Source organism: Nilaparvata lugens, chromosome 1 (genome assembly GCF_014356525.2).
Source record: "Nilaparvata lugens isolate BPH chromosome 1, ASM1435652v1, whole genome shotgun sequence".
Taxonomy (NCBI): domain Eukaryota; kingdom Metazoa; phylum Arthropoda; class Insecta; order Hemiptera; family Delphacidae; genus Nilaparvata; species Nilaparvata lugens.
In genome coordinates, this window is record NC_052504.1 from 46,372,202 (window position 1) to 46,399,031 (window position 26,830).

At 33.8% G+C, this 26,830-nt stretch overlaps 1 protein-coding gene across 2 annotated transcripts; it reads left to right on the top strand.

The window, feature by feature from the left end:
- Positions 1–428: 428 nt before the first annotated feature.
- Positions 429–24,185, top strand: LOC111049974 (eukaryotic translation initiation factor 5A). Of its 2 annotated transcripts, none has more exons than XM_022336187.2 (5): positions 429–745; positions 5,498–5,641; positions 7,123–7,290; positions 8,562–8,696; positions 22,405–24,185. In XM_022336187.2, exons 2-5 carry the CDS (start codon positions 5,534–5,536, stop codon positions 22,474–22,476), a joined length of 483 nt encoding a protein of 160 aa, XP_022191879.2. In that variant the 5' UTR covers positions 429–745; positions 5,498–5,533; the 3' UTR covers positions 22,477–24,185. The 2 variants fall into 2 exon arrangements, with proteins under 2 accessions (XP_022191879.2, XP_022191881.2); XM_022336189.2 differs by having other exon boundaries at positions 663–1,131.
- Positions 24,186–26,830: the final 2,645 nt, after the last annotated feature.

The following is a 26,830-nucleotide window of genomic DNA, read 5'->3' on the forward strand; positions in this document are numbered from 1 at the left end:
ATAAAATTAAATAAAGTTGCAAGTGTTAAGAAAAAATTATATTGTTTGTTGCCATTTTTCTTAGGTTAGGACAACTTATGAGGTTAGATTGGAAAGTTATCAACAAATTCCAAGATGGGAAAATATATTCTCAAGAGTAAAATAAAAACTAAAAATACAATGACCCTTACCATTTTGTCAGGTAGTTTATCTAAAAATCAACAATAAATCATAAAGAAATTTTACTATTTATGACGAGGATCAACCCGTTTACCAAATACGAAATACCAACCAACGTGACCCTGAGAACTGAAACATTTGGTCAATGCCATTGCCATATGAATTTCCTTGCTAAAATATAAACTTTCATGAATTTGTAATAATAAATCAATTTGATTGGAGATAAATTGAGATTTTTATAGATATTGTTATTCTAAAAAATATGAATAGAGTTTTTCATTGATTTGTTCTGACTTCAACTCGTGTTTAGTGATTATGTTCTTCTGAGATAATCAAATGGTTGATTTGATGAGTTTTCGCTGAGTTGTATCAATTTTTCAAAGTCTTTGAATATTTGAAGAAGTATTGTTTTGAGGATATACATTTTTTAGGATTAAATTATAGAATCACCAAAAACCGAGCCGATCAATACTGGGTACCCCTCTAGGAAGTAATCGGAAATAAAACGTGGTCTTCGTGCGCCTGCGCCTCCTACCCTGTTCGCGATCGCGAAACCCTGAATTCTTCGCCCTGTTTGGACACACATGTGAGTATTCCTGAAAGTGTTTTGAAAATTCTGTCAAAATCTTTTTCTTTGATTAATTGTATTACTTTTTATATAATTCAGCAACTTATCCCAGTTTTCACCATTCTGAAGAATTTTTAAAGTATTTGGTACCTCTGTATTGCTTATATTCCATCACCGGTTTTTAGGTTTATTGACACGGTTTATTTCTTTCCCGCCATGTTGTTTCGTGATTCTTTTTAATTTACAATTTTAAATTATATTCTTTTTAACTATATTAAAAAGTAAATATATCAATTTTGTGGGATCCTTCTTCCAAATTTGGTATTCTCAAGATTGTCTTTGCGTATGTAACCTACATACCTATTCCGCACCAGCCTACATTTCCGTTTGACATTGCAATCTTGGTAAATATCTCTTTTAGAATTTTAATTGCTTATACTTGGTGTTAATGAACTTGAAAATTGAATTGCTATTCCTAATTACCTTGCGTTGTAGTTCACTACTATAAAATCACGTTTCAAAAGGAGTGGGCACGTTGTCAATTTGATATTTTATTTCAATACTAGTTTATTCCACGTGTCGTAAACTCTATTTGCCCATTTATAAACATTGAATCTCAATTTTGAGCTTTAACTATGTGTTTTTGATCAATTCGGTTGTATGTCATTGTACCCAAGTTCTAACCTGATTTCACTTTTGACTTAACCACAATCGAAATACGTAGGTAACTGTTACTAAATGGTGAAATCTAATTTAGGTTTTTAATTCTCATTTCAATTGTTTATTAATCTGTTATTATTTTGGTGTTTGAACCGCATTCTTTTATTCCTCAATATTAGTTTTTCTGAACCAATTAAGAATCAAAATATAACCAGTTCAACCTGACTAATTTTCCTGTTCTTTGTCTGATTAATTTTTGTGTGCTACTTATTCAATTTATTGTTTTCTAAAACTAGTTGTTATAGTTTTTTCATCATGCATTATTGTAAATCATATTATTTTATACATCATAGTGCTGAGTTTATTAGGTAATGTTGTAAGCTGCGCTGGGGATCAGAACTTTGAGTGCACCAGTAGGTATCTTATCCTACTTTAGATACTAAACTATTAATAGTATCAAATTTTCAATATCAAAACTATTGAAAATGAAACTATAACTAATTTATTAAAGAAAGAACTGAAAAACTAAATAGGCTTAAATCATTATTATTAAACTAGTAAGTAACTAACCTGTCCCTCTTCTCCCCCCTCCCCACAGGCTGTAGAACTCGCTCATAATTTGCTGTACTGATTATGAATACCACAACTTGTAGGCAATGTAAATCAATAAAGCTTCATAGTTCAGTCTATAAAAGTAAAAAAGTCTATCACAATAATTCAAGACACACAATGAACAGCTGAATTCTTGTCGGTGCATAATCGACAGACAGTGCGTGATAACTCCCAAAAGTCCCAAAAATACAAATCAAGAACTAAGTTTAGATTGATGACTAGGCATACCTCAATAAATCTCGTAAGCACAAATACTAATACTTTGAATAATTGTCACAGAATTCAAATAACAAGATTGGCAAGAGTCGGTGTTGAGATCAAGTCACTCAGGATGTCATCTCTCGCTCAGACTTAATTAGCTCCTCTCAATCAGCCACCAAGTTATTTAATTCTTGAAGGTACTAAAGCAAAGTAGGCAAACGATTATAAGGCTTTATTGCCAATTCCGGAAACAGTATTTTACTTCAGAAAGTCGTCAGCAAGGCATGTTGATATTGGCTCTTCCTCTGGTGATGTTTATGAATTTGTCCTTTCACTGGGAAGTATTTGTAGTGATTATTTACTTATAGGAGAAATGCCAGAATATGTTGCTCATAGTTGGAGTGTAGACGACGGAAAATGGGTCTACAGTGGGCGTTGAAATCACTATAAAATGTAATAAGATGAAATCGTCTATCATAGGATAGTTGATCACTGGTGCACTCAAATTTAAGTGCAGTCGCTTTCAAACTTTGTAAAAAAAACCACTTGAATATCAATCATCAAACATACTTTCATTCATGCACTAGCAGGCAACCCGTGCTTTGCAATGTTCTAATTTAAAACCTGACGTACTGAAGTCTTGAAGAATTCAAAATAGGCTTATCATCCTCCGTAAATTCAGTCCCAATTTGCAAAATTTCGAGTTAATCATTCCAGTATAGTCCAGACGTGATGATGCGTCATTCATGAATTTCCTATTCATGGTGTGTATAAGCCAATTCTTTCATTTATTATATTATAGATAATCATTACTTCGATCTGCCTACTGATGCACGGTGGCCTCCATGTAATACCTGAGCTTATGCTTTGTTTCTAGCGTCGCTGAGATTGCTCTTCTAAATTTATTTACTAGTTAGTTAACTAGGCGCTTTGTCTACTGACATTGGTTAATTATATATATATATATACACTTGCCACACATTTTCTACTTGTATTCTTATAACCAAACATATTTATATACATTTTATTTGTATATCATATAAATTACTTTCAATTGACATATACTGTATTAAATTTAATCTTAATTTTGATGAAAAGCCAATATTGATTTAAGCTCTTCTTCAAGATAAGATGCCTTTTGATTTACTAATATACAAGGTCAACTACTTTTGCTGTTCAAATTCAAATTGAGGTGGCAGCTTTTTTGGCAAAATCCTTGTTTGCCGATACCAAATTGTTGTCAACAATTAGTATACTTTTGAAATACTAGAAAAGTTTCACTGCACTAGCCATTTCCAGTTTTAATATAGAATTTTAAATTGATCTAAATCTTCAAGCCCTTTCAATAAAACATTTGATAATCATTGTTAGCAGACGTTTATTTTTAGATCTGAAAAGCTTTAGACCTAGATATATTATCAGTGTCGTAATCTTAGCCGGCACAAATTGAACGGTGACCATTACAAACCTGCCATAACTCTTGATATTTGATACCAAATCCTTGTAACTTTTAAGCCAAAAATCTCTACCTGAATCAGATATGTAATTCCAATTTGCGTCTAATAGTGGCTTATACTGGAATTTTACCTATACAAGAAAACTGCGATAAGCTGTAGGCCACTTGCAAAATATTGTTTTGCAAATTGTAAAAAAGGCTCACATTATTTACACACAGAACTCTAGATGACATTCTTTCAACAAAAATCAAGACTAATTGCAACTGTGGTTATATTAGGGTGCGTACAGATATACGCGCCGCGAACATGAGCCATTCACTTCTAATCAGCTGATGCCAAGCTTTTTATATCTATATCTTACCGTTTCTGTAAAAATACAGATATAGTCAGCTGATTAAAAGTGAATTGCTCATGTTCGCGGCGCGTATATCTGTACGCACCTTTAGTTAGGTCAGGGTTGGAATGGGTTATTCCTAATATTTTTGCGTGTTTTTAGAGTTGAATTTCACTCCCTTATTTTTACTTTTCAAATGTTTGAGTCAATGTATTCAATTATAGTTTAGATACAATGTGCGGCGTAATTTTAGATATTACTGTCTTTTCTTTTTACTACCATTTCTATTTTATTCTTTATAGGATACAGTCATCTTGTATTACGGCTTATTTTAATAATGAAAAATTTTCTCAAGTTTACCAGGTTATTCATCTTATTTGATCTTGAGATTTATAATTTTTGTTGTACGAATCTTTTTTATTACTTGGTAACTGTGAAAATATTACTTGTAGTGAGATTCACGTTATAAGGTCAGTGGAAATGATTGGACGGCATAGTTTTTAGTTCACTTTTCCACCGCCTTATCTAGTAGATAGATGTGATACAAGTCATCCCTGTATATCAGTATAATATCAAATCAACATTTTTATTCACTATACAAACAATTGATAAAATATTGATTATTTTTGATTCTTGTTGATAATGTTATAATATAATTATTATCATTAATTATATCTCAAATCCATTATATACACCAAGAAAATTTATCTTTTCATGATTTAACAAAAATCTGTTTATCATATGAAGTTTGGAAATTTCTGTTTTATCAAATGACAGACAACGATAGCAAATCAATGTTAATCAGTTGCTGACTTTATAATATGAATCTCCTTGTAGGTGCTTAGTACCTACTTGCTTTTATTCTGTGAACCAAATTAATGTGTATCAGTTATACTGCATTTTTTTAATTTGCCGTTAGTCACTGCTCCATACAAGATTTGGCACCCATTCAAATAATCTATTAAATTTCTCTGACATATCAATTCCATCCCCATTAATTGATTGGTGGGTCATCGAACTAATGCGATTTGGAAGAAATAAACGTTGCTGTTTTGTTTTTTGACGAATAAAAAAGTTGGTTCCAGAATTGTTTAGCCTATATCTACCGTATTCAATATAAGCCCATATCTGAAGATCCAATTTGTCTCATTTCAGTTATTTCCTGATTGATCAACAAATTCATCCAATTTTGAAATATTTCACGATCATCTGAAAAACTAAACTGAGCACTTTTGTCTCAAGCTTTACCCAAGTCGTATAGTCATGTTTCATTAATAAATGTACTCATAAAGCCTTGACTACAGTGACGTAGACAATACTTGAAATTATTCCGCTTTTTCATTTTGGTTTGATTTTCTTTGAAGGATTAATGTCATACTAGTTCCAATTCTTATAAAATACGTTCAACTAAGTCGCTTGAACTAACAATAGCTTGTATATTTGATTTACTTTCTTGAACATTTGTTTCTAAATCAACACTCTTAACGTAACAACCTTTTGTTTCAGATTCAATTTGAATTTTTTTTTAATTAACAAATTGAGATGGCAGACATTGAGGATACTCATTTTGAAACTGGTGACTCTGGTGCTTCAGTTACATACCCTATGCAATGCTCTGCATTGCGTAAGAACGGATTTGTTATGCTCAAGGTAAAATTTTTTTATCAATCTCATACTCGTTGTGTGGCAGAGAGGACCAGGAGTCCTAACTCCGCCCTATTAAAGGCATATAATCAATCAATCAATTCGTATTACTTTCAAATATTGAGGTTTTTCGTAGGATATAATTGAAATTATGTCATGAAGAGAACTACCAGGAACAATTATGATTGTTTCTGAATCAAAAATCAATTGATTCTAAGTTGAAAGATGATAATGTGTCAATTTTCATTTTCATTCTTGTGAAAAAGTAGTTGATTTGATCATAATAGACTAGTGCCCGAATTGGGACTACTTGAAAGATCTATACCGGGTGATTCAAAAAGGACTTTACAAATTTGAAAATTCATAAAAATCTTATTAAAAAAGGCACACAGCTGGTTTTTTGGTGTGTTTTAAAGGAAAACACTCTAAGTTTTGACTCGCGTAGTCCGCTAGTGCCTGGTCGCGCCGCACAAACGCTAGCGGCAGTTACGTCAAATATGGCTGTCTTCACTGGACCCGAGCGTACTAGCTGTGTGTTTTGGTTTGAAAAACGGCATAGTGTACCTTGATTTGTTGCAAAAATGTTTGATAATAGGCCTACCACATATCGATGAGGATGACCGAGAACGAAATGTTTTCTTTATGCAAGATGGCGCACCACCATACTAACTGACAAGTCTGGGATTTTCTTAATGACCGCTTTCCAAATCAGTGGATTAGCCGTAATGCGCCAATTTCATGGCCCCCTCGTTACCCAGACTAACACCGCTGGATATTTTCTTGTGGTGTTTCATAAAAGTTATGTACCTCCTTTGCCAGCCACTCTACCTGAACTTAGAGCAATGATTTGCGCTGCTGTTGAGCAAGTTACACCTGAAATGCTAGTGCGAGTCTGGGAAGAAATTGACTATCGATGGGATGTCAGCAGGATAACCAACGGAAGTCACATAGAAAATCTTAAGTTTAAGGTGAAAAAACTTGAAGTGTTTTCCTTCAAAACAACACCAAAACCAGCTCTGTACCTTGTTTAATAAGTTTTATATGTATTTCAAAGTTTAAAGTATTTTTTGAATCACCCGGTATAGCTGGAAAAAATATTCCTACAATACGAATCAAATTATAGTTTATTCTTGTGAGAAAGTAGTTAATTTGATCATAATAGACTAGTGCCCGAAGACTACTTGGAAGATCTATATTGCTGGAAAAAAATGTTCATTCCTCCAATACGAATCAAATTATAGTTTATCTTCTGGATCTACAATAAACACGGTAGTACTGTATTTGAAATTTTCCTCAAGTAGTATGCTTTGGTCAACCTTGGAATTTTTAAGTATGGATTGTCTGACAGAGCTTGCATATTCGATATAAACTTATAATTTAGTTTCAAATTGTTTCCTTAGTATCTCTTTAACATTGAACCGTGCTCAATTACATTACTTCTTTTCTTTATAGATAATGTAACGTACTGATGTTGTTTGTCTTTTCAGGCTCGTCCTTGTAAAATAGTGGAAATGTCAACTTCAAAGACTGGTAAACACGGACATGCCAAGGTTCACTTGGTTGGACTGGATATTTTTAATGGAAAGAAATACGAAGATATTTGCCCCTCTACTCACAACATGGATGTACCATTTGTAAAGCGTGAAGATTATCAGGTGATTGATACCGAGGGAATCCTCAATACTTAGTTTCTCCTTAATCCGTCAGTCGGCCGAATTTTGAAAATTATAAAAGATCATCTGGTGCTTCAAGTGTCTTCAATCTTGAGTGCATGCTTTAGGCTCATAGTCAATTATAGCTTTCTTATGAGTAGATAAAGTGTGATTTAATTAGACTATCTTGAAACTATTTGCTCACAAGATTACTGTATTGGAAGAGTAGATGCATGGTGACTTATTCAATTTTCCAAGGTAGGAATTTTATATTTTGAAACTGAAAATTCGTAAATATTACATTACCTTCTCTCATTCTGGGCTGCACCAACCGTGGTCAACTTGAACGAATCAGCTAATCTCACGTACATAGTAAAGTTCTGATCCTGCTTTGAAGTTAATCTCGCATGGTGCAATGCAGCACTAAGAATTCCATGTTCATTATGAGATACAGTGCAAAGGCTGAAAAGTTATAGTTCAACTCGATTTACTTGAACTGTTAATTCTAAAAGTGTGTGTATTAAAGATGTAAAACTTGTCCAAGCAAAAAGTCTTTATCATTCATACTTTTCCAAATATGAGCGCCTAAAGTTGAATATTTGAAATGTCATTCCATAATAACAAAATTAAATCATGAAAAGCAATCATTAAATCATGAAATGATTGGGTATATTGTTTATCGAATGACATTCATTCCAGTTTCAACTCGAATTGGTTTATTTATTAAAAATGGGGTAAATATTGATATTTTGATAAATCAAGAATGTCATTTGACAAACGATACCTTATCCACCTGAATTTCATCAATTCATTTGCTACCCAATTCTGGAATGTCTCATTTCAACCTCGGCCGCTCATATCTCAAAAAGTAGAAATAATAAAAACGTTTTTCCTTGAAATTCATTCAGTTTGATAACTTGATGAAATCTAAATTGGAAAACTTTGAAAAATGTCACCAGTAATTTTTTTTTACTTTTTTGGCTTAAACTGTCCCGGTATTCCTTTGTATTGGAGATATGACTCAGTTATTTTCACAAATCTGTATTGGACGGCTTGCAGAGCTGGTCTGTGAACGCAAACTATGAACATTTAGTTGGAAAGCTTTATTTTTGTTGAATGTTGAGCTTCTAAATATCGTTATACAGTAGTTCGCTCCAGTTATATCGCTGAACCTTATCATTAAATGATCAGCTTAGTTGTTTTTCGAAATAGATAATTATCTTGTCTTGAGGTTGTATGTTCGTGTTTAAATTCGAACTTGAATTTGTTTTCAGTTAACCGATATTTCCGATGATGGCTACTTGTGTCTGATGTCTGACAACGGTGATCTGCGTGAGGATTTGAAAGTGCCAGATGGTGAAATCGGGCAACAACTCAAGACAGAATACGATGCTGGCAAAGAGCTTTTGGTGAGTTAAACTTTGATGAGTAATTGCTTCATCAAAATTTATAAACTGTTGCATGTAAGTTTCTAATTCTAGATAGCACTATTTTTGAACTAGCAAAGTTAGTTCTTACTAATGTCTTGAACCTCAAGTCGTTGTGGGTTTGTTTGTTCGACAGTTGCTTGAGATTACTTTTATCAATCAACTTCAAATTATTGAAAATTATCAAGTTAAACCAATATTCTTTGAACCATTATAGGGTACAGATCAAGATCGTTGGCCAACGAAATTGACTCACTCCTTCCTCGTTTTAGAGGATATAACAGGATAACATTATGAGTGTATGGGAAAAAATCTATAGTGAGGTCCACGTTATAATGACAGTGAAGATAGATTAGGAGAAAAACGTTTTCAATCCTCTGCCTTGTCAATGCCTTCTATAGATGGTAGCTGATACAGGTTTATTGATGTAATATTAACAGTTCATTTTCGTTTAAAATAATTATATTTTATTAAACAAGAAATAATATTTTTCAATAATTTCATAATGAGTTTTATAATTAAGATAAAAAATATTGTTAATTATTTATTCTACATTGTTAAAAGACAATCTGGCAACAGTGCAAAGCGAGAAAGAGATAGCGCTATCCGCTTTGTTGAATGACAAGGATAGCAATACGATTGCTAATTGAACACTGCCTCTAACGTAGGTCTCTCTAACGTAGGTCTCTCTACAGTAACTTATCATCCAGATAACTGTTGGATTGTGTATATAATAGGAAGCTGGAAGCTATCACCCAGACTGTCTGTCCTTTATGAGCCGAATCGCAATAAACTTACCCATTCAACTATAAAGAGTTCTATTGATTCACATATTATTACAAGTTGCGGAATTCAAAATATTAATAGCACATGAGCGAAGTAAATGGTGAAGTACTTCAGGAAAGTAACCCTTCCTCACTTGATTGAGTTAAAATTATCACATTGACACATGTGTGAGGGTGATTGAAAACATTTGGAACTGCTACAACCACTAACTTAATTATCGAATTTGAATAATCTAGTTCAGTTTAGTTTTTTTTAATCAATCTCTAGTTCAGATCAACCTCAAGTTAATTGATTCATTATCAATCTCAAGTTCAGATCCTCTAGATGGAGTCTAACTGCGCCCCGCGGTCAGAATGATAACAGCCACTCACGTACAAAATGAACGTTATAGTTTGTATAAAATAAGTTGAGACTTGGCCTCCCATCCGAAGAAATAACATCGTTGCCAATCCGTGTGAAATTGCAACTTTCTCAAATTTCTAATTCAATCACGGGATTGCATGTCGAATATCATCCCCAATATTTTAGTAGTGCTAAAAATGTTCAGGGTTGAATGATAAAAAGGAAATAAAAAAGAAAAATCTATGAAATTAAAAACTTGCCGATAATAGATTTTTCTTCAAAATATCACTTCTCCCAAAATTATGGGATGTCGCATAAAGTAAGACAACGTGGAGTATCTCCTCTCTATTGGTGTCTGGAACACTTTTATACGACGTATAGTTATTTTCTATAGTTAAATGATTATTTTCGTCAATGTCGAGACATTTCTATCAAAAAACATAAAATCTTCGACATGCTAAAATCTTTTCTTCCAAGAGTGAAAGCGAGAAAATTTCTCTGAAATAATTGAAGTTATTTTTCCGATTTTCAAAAGTGTCGGAAGAACGTATTTTTGGCCTCCCATCAAAGTCAAGGAGAGTGGCTGTTCCATAATTATGCTATCAATAGCTGAGACAACAAAAATGAGACAGAACGCTTGAAAAATTCAGCGACTGCAAGCCACATGATTATAAATAGTTAATTTTTCTGCCTTGAATAATCTAAGCATTGTTGCATGGCAGCCTTTGCAACCATTTGCTTGCAGTTGAATATTTCAGTCAAATATCTTGTAGATTGCCAGCCTTTAGCATGCGATTCAATATACAATGCATATCTTGCAGCCGCTCTCCAAACTTGAAAATTTCTAAGGCTGGCCACTAAGGGTAAAACATGCATGTTAATCATGCACACTCACATGTTCTTCATTCATGGTTTGTCACCAGTGAGAGGCTTTTAACAACCAATAATAATAATAGATAAACCACTGGAAAATTACAAATTTTAATCATAGAAAAATAAACATCAAAAACCTCATCTCAAAAAATTTTGCTCGAAGCCCGAATATCGGGGGTGATATTCTGCAAACAGTTCTGTGGTTGAATGAGAAATTCACAATTTTGCAGATTGGCAACGCCGTAATTTCCTTGAAGGCCAAGTCTATTATATACAAACTTTAGTGACGTCATCACATGCTTGTCTCAGTTTTGACAATCTATGAGAATTCCCGGTCGTTGAGCTGGCACTCAACAGTCTTAAGGCCAAGTCTTAACTTATTATATTATACAAACTTTAGTGACGTCATCACATGCTTGTCTCAGTTTTGACAATCTATGAGAATTCCCGGTCGTTAAGCTGGCACTCAACAGTCTTAAGGCCAAGTCTTAACTTATTATATTATACAAACTTTAGTGACGTCATCACATGCTTGTCTCAGTTTTGAAAATCTATGAGAATTCCCGGTCGTTGAGCTGGCACTCAACAGTCTTGCTTGCTGTTCTGCTTCCTTTCAAATTTCAGCGCTTAGGTTGAAGATTAAAAACTTCAGTCATTCCATTCGTGCCACTGTCATTGCAAGAGAAAGAACAGGGATGTCATTGTTTCATAATCATCTATCGCATATCTCAAGGCCTATCTTATCTCCTTGTTTTATTTTGTCATATAGGTACAATTTGTCGATTTTGATGTTTGTAAATCTTTGAATCGTTTTTTAATGACAAAAGTTCTAAGCCAAATTTAACTAAATTTTCTTTAACTCTTTTTGTGGTATCTCTCGTGAAATTTATCCAGTCCTGCCTTTGAAGATGTTCTTTTCAGTGTTTTAAAATATTTAGGCCCGATTTCGAGAGCACTTATTAAATCTAAAATACCATTAAACCTATACATTTATTATGGATTGAATAGTCCATTTGGCTGGCCACTAAGGCTACTTGCACACACACCGATTTTGGACGGCCGATTTTTTATCGGTAGCAAAATTTTAACGGCTACTTGCACACACACCGATTTTTGGGCGGCCGATTTTTTACCGCCTGATTAAGGCAATATTCTAGTAATGGTATATTCACACTAAGTGCAGATTACGGGATCCTTATTTGATAATAAATTACTGGTAATTGGAATGAATTATGGCTTCTATGTTTAGGCCCGATTTCGAGAGCACTTATTAAATCTAAAATACCATTAAACCTATACATTTATTATGGATTGAATAGTCCATTTGGCTGGCCACTAAGGCTACTTGCACACACACCAATTTTGGACGGCCGATTTTTTATCGGTAGCAAAATTTTAACGGCTACTTGCACACACACCGATTTTTGGGCGGCCGATTTTTTACCGCCTGATTAAGGCAATATTCTAGTAATGGTATATTCACACTAAGTGCAGATTACGGGATCCTTATTTGATAATAAATTACTGGTAATTGGAATGAATTATGGCTTCTATGTTTTGAAAAGATGCTTAAAAGGTAAATGGGTCTATAGTTTTTTTTTTTTTTAGATTTGTCGCCATTTTTATAGATTGGAAAGACTCTAGCTATTCTAAAACCGTCTAGGAAGATACGCTGTTTCAGGTTGTTGTTAAATATTCTAGCCATATGAATGGTAAAAAGTGATTAGGACGAATAAAATGTAAAATGAAGCTTGCTTCCACTAACGATATAAGGATATCATTATCTATGTCACCCATTTCAAACGTAATTACCTCGCACTATCAAAAGAGCAGAGCAGTCGACTGGAATGGAGGATGGTGTAGCGAGAACTGGCAAGGACGGTCGGAGAAAAATCTGTGTGTGCAAGCCTGTATTTACTCACGGGCGCCACTGTATCGCCGGCACCCGTGGTACGCAGTGGCAGTGGCCGGCTGCTCGTTGGCATTTTACCGGCGCCGATCAGCGGTCGGCGTGTGTGCCAGGTCCAGTTCTCGCTTGCGCGTCACTATTGGAATTTGGACCGTCCAAAATCGGTGTGTGTGCAAGTACCCTAACGGTAGGATATGCATGTAAAAGTATGTTTATCATGTAGACACACACACATGTTCATCATGCATCTTTTGTCATCAGCGAGACCTCTAACATGAAACAACTAAAAACAAATAAATCACTGGTAATTACAAATTATAAGGATAAAAATAGTTATCTGTATATCTAGAGTGAAAACCCCCGTTTTTCTCCCTGCTGGAGAAAAATAATTTTCCACTCGTGATGTACACAACATTCTTCCTCCGCCTACATTTGAAGCGTTAGAAGGTGTTGAGTAACAAAATCAAACTTCTGAGATACAAGCGTTTATCATCTGATTTTTTGGTTCTTGGATTAGGAATAGATATTATTAATCAAATTCCTTCAGAAAAACTCATTTCCAGGTTATTTTCAATATTTCAAAAAAAATATGCATAACACCTTCTTCCATGAGAAAAGTTGCTGGACTTTTCTAATTAATGGAAGAAGTTGTCTTTGGAAGAGGCATAGTTTGCTGTAGGTAAATCAAAAGTCACAAAAGCCATGTAATTGGATGCTTGAGCAAGAGATTTATCAAGTTTTTGAGCTTCAAAACCAGCCTCAGCATTTTCAATTTGCTCAGAACTACCTTTCGATCCACTTACACATTTGCCGCAAGTGTCACTATTTGGGGATGAAAATGATAAATTGAACTTTATTACAAAAATCTTCCTGTAAGTACATATCTTTACATTGAATTTAGTTGGCATTTTCTTCACCTGACAAAATTCATTATAATTTGTGCATCTTACTTCTGGATGAAGTCGTCAGGGTGGCCGCCTACCGGGAAAACTGGGAGAACCTTGAATTCATCATGATTTTACTAACAGGGAAAAATACCGTGAATTTCTCCTATTATTACTCATTAATGTTTCATAAAATTCAATTAATTTAGTAAAGAAGTGTGCAGTAACATATTTAATTAGTAAATTTCCTATAATTTTAGGCTAGCCTATGCTTTTTTAAATGCTTCTTGATGTACTGATAACAGTTCCTCTGGTGCAATCATAAAGTTTTTATGGTCTAAGGGTGTAACTGAAGACTGTTGGCCTAGTAGATTTCACATTAATTTCTGATTTCAATCGATTTGTTAGTTTATTTTGAGTATAAAACGGTGAAAAAATTTGGCGCTCACTTATCGTTTATTTTTAAATTATCATACATTATATAAATCAATTACATTTAAGAATTAAATATTTTGATGGCTTCATTCTCTATGGAATGAGACTTTCTTCAAGGTTTGAAGAGTCACCAACAGCCGGAATCGGCTATGATGATACTGTACATACGGTACATATATATGGCTTCATTAGTGAAAGTATGACTCAGAATACATAATAAATGTTCAAATGTATTGATAACTTTGACATTGTAGTCTATTTTTGTGAGGATTTTTTCGGTTTTAACTACTCATTGAGTATTGAAAATGGACCCTTTCCGAAAGCACTCCACACACATGAATAGTTAAAAGGACTTAATAATTCCTCATAAAAATAGCCTGTAAAAATTATCAATATATTTGGAAATTTAAATATGCTATTTGAAATTCGTCATGGAAGATCAAACTGAAGATTTCCATAATAAATTCTTTGCGAATCTTGTTCCTCAAATACCGGAACTCTATGTGGAAAATTTGAAATTTTACTCTGGAAAACCGGGAATTACTCATGATTTTTCCATTTTAAAATGGGTGGCCACCCTGAGTCGGTGACAGATACTTATGTGGATTGTGATTCCTTGAATAATGGGACTCTTTTTATTTGGATCCAAAATAATCATATTCAATATTTTCTGCCCTCTACTAATCATTAAACCATACTTGTTCTCCATAATCACAGAACATACCGAGGTCGAGTCTTATTGAATACTATGAAACAATACAACATTACCTATAAGGAGTTGATTGGTGTATTTGTTCTCCATGAGCACAAAAATGTATGAAGGTGTTAAGCCACATTGAAAGCCACGCACTTTAGTTGACCGAACGACGTTGTGAGGTCTATGTTTCAACTCGATTTGCTTTTGTCTGTCGGTATGTAACGCGATTACAGCCAAACGCGTTGATAGAATTCGATGAGATTTAGCAGGAATATTCTTTTTTCAACTGAGCGTCGATGTATACACAAGGTTTTTTTTGAAATTTTGCATTTTAAGGATAATATGAAAAGAAAAGGAATTCCCTCATACTCTGTCTGATATCACTATATTATAATTATAATCATCTACTTTGAAGATAGAATCAATTAGACTATAAAATGTTCATAATCAATCAGCTGACAAGTGGATTATTCATTGCATTCATTACACAGATGTTTGGCCGTGTCTGTTTCTATAAGGTGGGGTTTCAATATGCTTTTATGCGTGCCCATCAGTATCAATATTCTCACATTTGAAAAACAAATTTAATAGGTGATTGAAAATAAAATAAAAAATCTGGTGTGGCGCACTCACACAACTTTCCTTGCCGTTATGAGTATTGATCACCTGACGCTAGTGTTCCCACGCATCTCAAGTCTACTTATAAACAAAGATCTGAGTCAGATAGTGACAGGACAATAACGCTGGAGAAATACGAGGTCTGCTATCTCTTCATAGTGAATCATTTAATAGAATCAACAGTTGCCAACAGTTTGCAATTGGATAATCTCATTTTCTCGAATTTCGAGCTTATTTTTAATTTTAGGTGAAAATGTTAGTAAACATCAATTGTAGAGATTCTCATGCTCAATCTTTTCCACTTGAATTTTTTTGTTAAAATTGTATCTAAAGGCTGATAATTGAGAATCCAAAATCGAACTTTGCATAAATGGGGCAAAGCTCCTGAAATTTTTACAGATATGAGACTCGTGGCAGTTGATAGAGCTTATCAATGACTATTATAGGTATGAATTTAATCAAAATCGTTGGAGCCGTTTCCGAGAAAATCGCGAAAAACCCTGTTTTTGACAACATTTTCACCATTTTATCCGCCATCTTGAATTGCATTGGATCGAAATCGTTCGTGTCGGATCCTTATATTGTAAGAACCTTAAGTTCCAAATTTCAAGTCATTCCGTTAATTGGGAGATGAGATATCGTGTACACAGACATCTCATGTATACTCATAAACAAAAATCTGAGTCAGCTGGTGACAGGACAATAACGCTGGAGACATACGAGGTCTGCTATCTCATAGTGAATTCTATAGAATCAACAGTTTACAATTGGATAATCACATTTTCTGGAATTTTGAGCTTATTTTCAATTTTAGGTGAAAATGTTACTGAACATCAATTATAGAGATTTTCATGCTCAATCTTTTCCACTCGAATTTTTTTGTTTAAATTGTATCTGAAGCCAGATAATTGGGGAATCTAAAATTAAACTTTGCATAGATGGGGCGGAGCTCCTGAAATTTTTACAGATATGGGACTTGTGACAGTTGATAGAGCTTATCAATTTCTATTTTAGGTATGAATTTGATCAAAATCGTTGGAGCCGTTTTCGAGAAAATCGCGAAAAACCCTGTTTTTGACAACATTTTCGCCATTTTAGCCGCCATCTTGAATTGCATTTGATTGAAATTGTTCGTGTCGGATACTTATAGTTTAAGGACCTTAAGTTCCAAATTTCAAGTCATTCCGTTAATTGGGAGATGAGATATCGTGTACACAGACGCACATACTCATACACACACACACACATACAGACCAATACCCAAAAACCACTTTCTTGGACTCAGGGGACCTTGAAACGTATTGAAATTTAGAAATTGGGGTACCTTAATTTTTTTCGGAAAGCAATACTTTCCTTACCTATGGTAATAGGGCAAGGAAAGTAAAAATGATTAAATGAGCTGAATAATGCCGAAGAAATTATAATATTCTGGATTGAAAAAAAATATAATTTTAAAATAGTTTAGAAATATTTTCATCAGATGGAAAGATTATCACGAAACTGGATAAATCATCATATGGGATACAAATTTAAACGTGAACTGAGTTTATTAACATAAAAGTAAACAAACAATTCTCAGCCGCCATTTTTTTTCATTCTATCAAAATACTTGAGTACACAAGTCGTATAATTGAGTGAGGTTTTGATCTAGGAGAAAACAAATAACAGTTTTTAAGAGTAAATTATGATTAAACTGTGAATTGTGATTCAACTAGAACAGGTGACATCAGATACTTGTGGATGAGAAAACTGCGTGAGATCTTCTACTGTTCACAGAACTACTAGTGGAAGAAAGTGTCAATAACACCTATAGTGAGGTCCATGTTATAATGGCAGTGTACGATTGACAATAAACTCCTCTTGTCCTTTTCTATCTTACAACAGAACAAGATTCATTTATTGTCAGAACACTTTAACAAAAATGCAAGACAAAGTCAACAATTAAATAAAAAATTCTAAAATATAACAATAAACATTAATAGTCATCACAGTCACATCGTAATATATACTAAAGAAGACAAAGATAAGCAAATTCTATATAATATAATAAACATTTTTAAAACAGTTACATCACAGTTAAGAAAAAACACAGACATCATCACAAATCCTCATAACCATATGGACAGCAGTCAATTAGAATCTTTTTAACGGAAAACTTGAAACTATTAATATCACATTCTTTAATATTAGCTGGCAGTTTATTAAATAACCTCTTTTCAAATTCAACAAAACTTTTCAAAGTTAAATGGTAATTGCACTGTGATAATCTAAGTGCTTCTGCTTGTCTTGTAAAATTATTGTGAATATTACTATTTATGGGTAAGATGGAAAGATTTTTTCTGGTATACATCAGACATTCAAACACATACAAAGCATAAACAGTCATAATATTAAGTTTTTTAAACAGAGGTCGACAATGTGCTCTACTATCTACTTTACAAATGATCCTTATGGCCCTTTTTTGTACAACAAAAAGTTTCTTCATATTGGTATCTCTCCCCCATGCCAAAATACCATACAACAGGTGTGACTGAATGTAAGCATAATATACAGCTACCAACACATCAATGCTAACAATATTTCTTAACCTACATAACATAAAAATGCCTCTAGATATTTTTTTACTCAATGAAACAATATGATTCTCCCATTTCTTATTACTCTGCAATGTAATGCCAAGAAATTTGATATAACTAATATCTGTCTTACAACCAAAGTCAAAATCTAACAACTGGGTCTTATCTTTATTGAGGCGAAGAAAGTTAGCAGCTGTCCAGTCCTCAATAGTTGCATTAATCTGCCCCAATATATTCAAATTGGTAAAAATCTTTTTACACTTAATCTGGACTGCCAGATCATCAGCAAACATAAAAGCCTTAATATCTCCATTACTTATAGCAGCTGGCAAGTCATTGGTATAAATAATGAAGAGTATAGGTTCAAGTGTGGAACCCTGGGGTACACCTGTCTGAACCTTCAAAAAATGAGAAAGAGAACCCTTATAAAAAGAAGCCTGAAATCTATCACTTAAATAGGAAATCATAAGCTTAATAGATACATCATCAAACCCATAAAACTGGAGTTTTTTTATCAAAATGTCATGAGATATGGTGTCAAAAGCCTTTGACATGTCATAAAAACTACTAGAAACTTTGTTCTTACCATCCAGCCAGTTAATACAGTTTTTCATGAATTCAGATATAGCACCAAGAATACCTCTTTTAGATCTATATCCAAATTGACTATTTGTGAACAGTGAATTACTTTCAAAATAGCTTATGATTTGCTTATAGAGTACCATCTCAAATATCTTTGAAATTATAGGAATAATGGAAACAGGCCTATAATTGTTGTAATCCAGAGATGAACCCTTTTTCAACAAAGGAATAACTTTAATTAATTTCAGACATTTAGGAAATTCACCATACTTAATACAAATATTAAAAAGGTAACACAACACTTCACATACAAATGGTGCAGCCAATTTCATAAAACATGAATTTAAATAGTAAACATCAAGACAAGCACTATTACTGAGAGATAATATAGAATTATACACCTGCTCAACAGTAATACATGAAAAAGAGAAAGAATTTAATACAGGATTATCTTGTTTGTGAATGTCAAGATAATAAGAAATATCATTTACAGAGGTAGGTACTCTTTGAACAATATTACTAACACTTTCAATAAAGAAATCATTAAAACCACCTGCCGTCAGGCAATCATTTTGTTCAATGTCTTTTAAATCGTTCTTGTTCAGATTCTCTTTTACAATAGACCACAATTCTTTGGGTTTATTTTTAGCTGTCAGCACACGATTACAATTGTAATTGAATTTGGCTTCCCTCACAGTCTTCTTGAATATGTTTCTTAATAAATTATACTTATCCTTGTAATGAACCAAACCTGATTGTCTGAATAACTCATACATCAGCAAACAGTCATCCTTTAATTGTCTAATATCATCATTATACCATTTACAGGTATAATACAGATATAAACAGATAGCGCCATCTCTCTCTCACTTTGCAATGTTGTCCGTTTGCCAGAATATTTTATTTTTACTTTTGACTGTGCCTGTACAAAAGTAAACAAACAATTCTCAGCCGCCATTTTTTTCATTCAAAATACTTGAGTACACAAGTCGTATAATTGATTTAACATGTATTTTTGAAACAATGAAATAATTTTTAGACATTACCGTATGAGAAACACAAATTAAAATACCTGAAATGGCATTTTTTTAAAAGTTGATAACTAACCATCCTAGACTTCATCCATGCTTCAGTTAGCCTACATGTATAGGTTAGACCTACTCATACCGGTATAAATAACATTGAAAGGTTATTTCAGAATTATTTCCATTGAAATTAGAAATTAAAATCTGATCTCAGTTATGAAAGCAAATTTTTGAATCAAATTATGAAAAAATATATTTTTTTGGTTAATTTAAAATTAAATTGATTATTTTATTAAGGAAATTATAATTATTATTAGATCAAATTTAATGGGATGAATTGAGTAACTCAGTGGCAAAATGGAGAGACTTGGCAACGTTTTTCTCCTATCTTTCTTCCCTGCCCTGGACCTCACTATACTTCCATTTTACAGGCTGTTAGATTAGTGCACATTCCACCTTCTTCCATTCTACAGCTGTGAAATTAGTGCACATAACATCAATGACTACTCTATAATGCTTCCTCATCTGAGCTTAGACCTTCTAACCTATTTCCAATGTTTTTAGATAGAGTTGCTTCCCATGTTATTTAAATGGAGTTACTTTTACTCCCTAGGGAGTTTTTCTGTTTTTAGACCCGAGAGCAAAAAAAGTGATACTTGAGTATTATATTTCAAGGAGTAAAGTAAATAATTTAGACAGTAGGTGTAGGAAAAATAATTTAACCTCAAATAGAGCAGCAAAGAAAAATAAACAACAAAAAATCGTAGATACAAAAATCTAACCTCGAAAAATGTTGCTCGAAACCTTTCGCTGTGATGACGCAACAATGTATGACGACATATGTATCATGCATGCATGTCCTACGGTTAGTGGCCAGCCTTAGAATTAATAAGAGTCCCAGAAACCGGACCTCAGAAAAATAGTAGGAGACAAGGTAAAAATGTGTGCTGAATCCCAGCTATCGCCCTTCACACTCTTTTACCTATCAAATACTTTCAGCCACATCCAAGATCCAACTATTCGTCGCTCGTAGATCAACCTATCAATTATCGATGTTTTGCATGTGATATTCAGATTCCTTACCTTAGAACGGCCACTAACGACAGTACCAGAATGAACACGTTTGACGGACATATTTTGTCATCTGAGAAAGGCATTTTCGAAAAAAATATTGAGGTTATGGTTTTGTATCTTGATTTTTGTTTTTAATTCTTTCTTCGTAGCTCTATTTGAATTTGTAGGTAACTATTTGTAGGTATATCATTATAATTTGTAATTTTCAGTGGTTTATTTATTGTTTATATTATTTTATGTTTAACATGTTAAACATCTTTTTTCCGTTCGAAGTCTTTCGAATAAATGTCTTTGTTCACACATGTTCGACACACCTGTCCTTTCGTTAGTAGCCAGCCTGACCTGGGGCAGCATTTCGTATTTCATATTACTATTGGTTGATTAATTATTATAGAGCCTACAGCCCTACAGTCACTGATATGCATTCTGTGAATATGCATTCATTAATATACCAATGGCCTATTCAATGAAGCCTTGAGGTTTTAAAATACTGGAATTAGAGATGTCTGTCTACCAAACTTGGTATTACTGTGAAATAATTCCATGTTCAGTTCGCAGGCAGCTATCTGTGTTACAAGCTTGAATTTGGGATTTTATCAATAATACTCCCGGTTTTTGTGTTGAGCTGGGGTTAAACCAAACGAGCATAGAGGTAGAGTCTTTGAGCATAAAACATGAAAACATCCCTACATACAAGAAACATGAGAAATTTGTTCTCAAAAATTTATGAATTTCCTTACTTCTTTGAAGTTACAGCTGCTAAATCATGTATGTTTAGATTTTTTCAGAAGAAGCATCCACTTCTCTAGTCTATGGTCTAATCCCAGCCTTACATGTTTAATTAATTAAGCCACAGTTTGACTAATCTTTGCCTGTTGTAAGGCTTGAAAATTCCTCGTGGATGATATGCCTATATAGTTGAGATTAGGTTTATACCAACGTCATGAATAAAACAGTACATGCAGTAAAAAATATCAATTTCACTAAAGGTTGTTCTATTAATCTTAATTTTGAGAATACCTGAATGTATTATAAAATTGACGACTTGCATTTGAAGAATTGATTCGATTGGGGAGATGATCAATTTACCTATAGGGGATCAGAAGTTGGCTGAAAATTCAACTTACACTGGGCCCGTTCTGTGTACATAGAATGTGGTGAATTGTCCGATTCACAATTTATCAAGTAAAAAGTTCCGCGCCCCTTGAGATGAATTTTGACAGATTCCGTACCAGAAACCAGTTCCAAGTTCCTGCCCCACAGTCGAAGCACCCATGGTAAATTATTCCAACGAAGTACAGTTTCAACACTATCCCAGCTCTCATTGGTCGATTGAATTTTGTAGTCTGCTTGCTTCTCTGCGGCTGCGCATGCGCTGATAGCTTGTTTACCGTAGCATAGCCGTAGAATACATAAGCAACAAAATTATGTTTGATAACCATTCGTTGAATGAAATTTTCTCTATAGAAAATTTGAGAGTAATGGAATGAAAGAAATGCACACTTTTCTAGACGGTAAGTTTGTAAAACAGCCTTTCTTCATTCACGCAGCTAGTGAACGACACATTTTGGTGTAAATCAACTTTATAAGTGCGCGCCAAAACCTTGAACCAACTATTTTGAAATGGCGTTCCATGGGAACATTTTGCACTAGTCACGTGATGGAACAATTTACGATTGGAACTGAAACAATTTACTGTACACAAAACATACACACTATATCTGGTGGCAAAAGTTCGCGTCTTCTCCATGGAAGCGCTAGTGTTCGAGCTTCTGATCTCCTATGAATAGTATTCTAACTCAGTCATTATAATTATAAGATAAGCTTTTATTAATAGCTATCATTATTTTGGAGCGTTTGATTGAATTTGATGTATGTTGTTTGTGCAGTGCACCGTGCTGAAGTCATGTGGTGAAGAATGCGTGATCGCCATCAAAACCAACACCGCTCTGGACAAATAATCGATTGGAGATTTGTCAGTGGCTGAGACTGGAACGTGGCTGTTTTTGCTGAGTGTTCCTTTGCTGAGATTGAAACACACAGTGGACGTTTATTAAAAGTGCGAATGGAGTGCAGGAGGGGAATAAAAAATAAAAAAAAAATCAATTTTCATGGATGTATTAAATTATTCCTTATCCTAGCAAGATGAAGTTTGTTGTGCTACAGTTGTATGATCTATTTATTAATATATGTTATACATGAAAGTTTGTGATAAGGCTTTTCATACAGTAAGGAATGTTATAGGTATGACAATTTCATCGAGAAATAGTACCAAGTGATAATATTGAACTGCGCCTTCTGTTTACTCTTCAGGGTTCTGGCACAGCTCTCTCGCTCCCACTTATAAGCTTACTTATAATATCGCCATAGTCAATGATGTAACATTATTTTTATAGTATATGAATATGCATGCCTGCATTATTTATGCAACATTCATTTTATTGAAACAACTATCAAAAGTCATGAATGGCTGGGCTGGGCTTTAAAAAACCCTTAAGATATTGTTACTTTTTTAACGTTTGGATTCAAGTGTTGTGTTCATTGGCTGAATTTTCTTTTTATTTCCCATTTACAATAAACAGCAAACTCACTTGCACTGGAAAAACTTATGTTGTTTTTTATCATTTCCTTCTACTGAAAGGGAGAATACTTTCCTTGTTTTATTTAATTTTCTATGTAGTCTAATGACTTGGGTTTATTTTATTTTGTCTTTTTTCTGCAATAGTCTAATCCCAAATTTTTACTAACTTGAACGACATCGCTGTAGGCAACTTCTATTCTTTACAAGTTGTTCTTTTTCATATTGTCTTAATTTCCATGAAATTATCTCAATTCCCTCATTCAACAAAGTTGAAATTTTCCCAGAGGAGTTTTCAATTTTTATTATAATTATGTAAATTGAAAATAATTCATCTCAGGTTGAATGCTTCTTCAACTCATACACATCATAAATGTTATGAAGCTAAAGTATATATTTTTGTACTTCCAATTTTTTACGAAATACTTTTTCTTTCAATTTATGATAAGTTCTATGTGAGTGTGAAGAGAGCTAGCAGACCTAAAAGCCCGAGAACCTATTTTCTCAAGCTCGGATGGATCTTACTCTATAAAGTTACATCTTGATAGTTCAACTTCTGTTGAGATAAATTTTGCTGGAAATTGTATGAAAATGAAAAATGTCAAGTAACCTGCTCTTTGATTAGGTAATACCATACATTATTGCTATATTTATCTGCAGCTAATGTACACGATTCTTGAAATAACATTTTTGTACTGGCGATACCGCTATGATTTGTCTGGTGATGGGTGACTAGGCTTTTTTTTGTATTGTTATCATTAGTCTAAGGACCATGTATCTCTAATGTAAATATATCCAGTGTATCAAGTCATGCTAATCTGATATAATACTGCCCCTAATTACTCAAGGACCCTGCAGATTGTTTGAAGTATTGTTGAAAATTTACTGTTAATGAAGAAGTGAATCAATGTGCATTTTATTTTTGAACCAGAAAGTAAGACATTGAAATTGCTGCAGGCCAGTTGAAGCGCAGAAATAATGTTATATTGTTTTGTTTTATTCCATTATTACGAATTTTTGTTCCCCTTTCGTTTTTATCGGCTACTGAAAAATTGAAAATTGGTTAAAATATAAAATCCGTCTCGTAAATAATGTTTCGATTTCTTTCTGGTATATCCTTTCCATCCTATTATGCTGTTGCATAAATCATGTTATGTTAACCTTTTTGCACCTGGCGTATGTTCAAAGGCTACAGCGTCAAGAAAATTTGATTGGAGTGGAAGGATTTAAAAAAATCATAGTTGGTATGCATGGCATTGAGAAAGATGTATCTAATGATATTACTTGGTAATTTACTCCGTTAAATCACTCATATTTTATCAACAAGTAATTGAAATACATTAACATCTTCCTTCTTATTCAACTATATAACGATTTTATTGGCCTCCAATATTATGTTATTCTCAACATTCAACAGCTAAGTGACATGAAATATCTAATTACCTAATTGCTAAATGACTTTCTTTGCTGTTGTGATCATTTGGACACGCCAGGCGCTTACGGGGTCAAAATTCTCTGTAACATGGAATAATACCATAAACGATCTTTTTCTATCAAACGTCTCCTGCAATAAGCTGTCAATACTTTGAGATTACGTCCAGGGAGTTTTCATTGAAGTCCCTTTTAACCCTTTAGAATTTTTACAAGTGAGAGTTATTAGGGGGAGAGTATTTTGGACATCTCTTAGCTCAACGTAGATGAACTCAAGTTGAAGTTATCACAAATAAGAAATAAATTTTCATTACTTGAGGATGGTTCGTAAGGTTTTAGTTGGCCTAAGAAGGTAGAAAAGGAATAGAACAATAGAGTTGAGATTATAAAATCAATTTACGGAGAACAATCCCTATCCCTATATAAATATAGATTTAATCCTCTGGCTATTTGTAGAGTTTCAACCCCATACATTCACTTGAACTTGATAGAACCCGTATTCAAATGAGCACGCCAGGCGCTTACGGGGTCAAAGCCTACTGATTGGCAAAGTCCATAGTAGTTATGCTATATAGCGATCATTAAACGCGTTCATACATCCCACAATAGGCCTATATAGATACTTATTTTCTATATTTAAATTATATACCACTGTTGAATATTGAATTTCATTCATTTTTTCAAGTCGACAGATTGAAATTACTGAGATATTGCATTTATTCAAATGCTAATGAATTAATAATAGGGGGTGAAATTTTCATTGCTGCAACAATTGATCGTTTGACAATGACATTTGAAGGGGGTGTCTGTGAGACAATTTTTGACCTTGCAGCTTAATTTGGACTAGTTAGTAGGTGTACATAGCAAAAGTGCGCATCTTTATCATCCCCTCTGTTGAAGGTGTGGAACCGCTGAGTTGACACTTGTTGCAGTAATGAAAATTTGACCCCTTACATTGAAGCTGCTATAACAATGAAAGGAAAACTTGGAATAGTGAAATAATGGGAACGCGCCAACTAGTCTCCCCGACAGTAAAGCTCCTTTTAAAACCACATTCGAGGGGATTTACTGACGGCGTCAACTGAGCTCCTGAGAGAGGAGCTTTACTGACGGGGAGACTAGTTGTCATCAGCGTTCGAGGAGCTTAGTTGTCTACGGTCCCGACAACAAGTCCCCTCTGAACCAGTAGGGGATTTACTGTCCGGGAGACTAGATGACGCCAGCGTGCAAGGAGCTTGGTTGTTGTCACCGAACCCGACAACCAAGCTCGTCGCTCGATCTGAACCTAGCTCCGCAGTGCAGGCTGGATGCTTGTCTGACTCGGACTAGGCGCTGAGACAGCGAATAATGTTTAAATGTTAAGATGTTTATTATATGTTTGTATTCCACCGGATCTCGAAAACGGCTCTAACGATTCTCACGAAATTCAGAACATGGTAGGTTTATAATATAAAAATTCGATTGCACTAGGTCCCATCCCTAGGGAAATTCGCTGAAGGACATTAAAAGAATTTATCCATCCTTGGAAAAACAGCTGATAATTTCGTCGTCTGTTGATGATGGAAGTGAGTGACCGAGTGCATGCGTGTGGGACTGAGAAAAAATTATGACTCAGCTGTTGAACTTTTGTAGGTACCTAATTTAATCAGGTACTTAGTGGCAGTTGAACAAAAGCCGGTTAAATTTTAATCCTGATTAATTCCAGTAGAACCAATCAGATAAGCTATCTTTTTGAGATGGTCTTCTGTGATTTGGTTCACGTGAAATTAATCAGGATTAAAATTTAACATGCTTTTGTGAGAGAATTTTTTGCATTCCTCTGCGAATTAATCTCAATCCACTGTGATTAGATAAAACCTTTCTGTATTAACTATGAATATTTATTATAATTTCTTCTTTCGTAATAATTTTTATATGCTTTTGTAGGTACTCCGGAGCGGAGCTCGATGCCCCGATATATTTATCATAAATTGGAACAGGTTGTCACTGATGTTGTGTTGTTGGTAGTATTCTCGTACTTTTTAACATCACAGGAGTAAATAAGTCGAACAAAATGTATCTTTAAATGGTTTGGTTTTTGGAATGAAGATATCATCTGAACAAGTACATTTTGTAAATTCTATCTATTAATACCAAATATCGGGGCACCGAGCTTTGCTAATAATTTATTCATTGATAAACAGAACTCAATTCTTTAAAATGATTGGGGAAGGACTAACAGGCAGAGCCCAAAACTGTTATTCCCCGAATTTTGATTTATACACTATAAAATTTATAGTTGGAATATTTAATATTCCAAAAAGTGG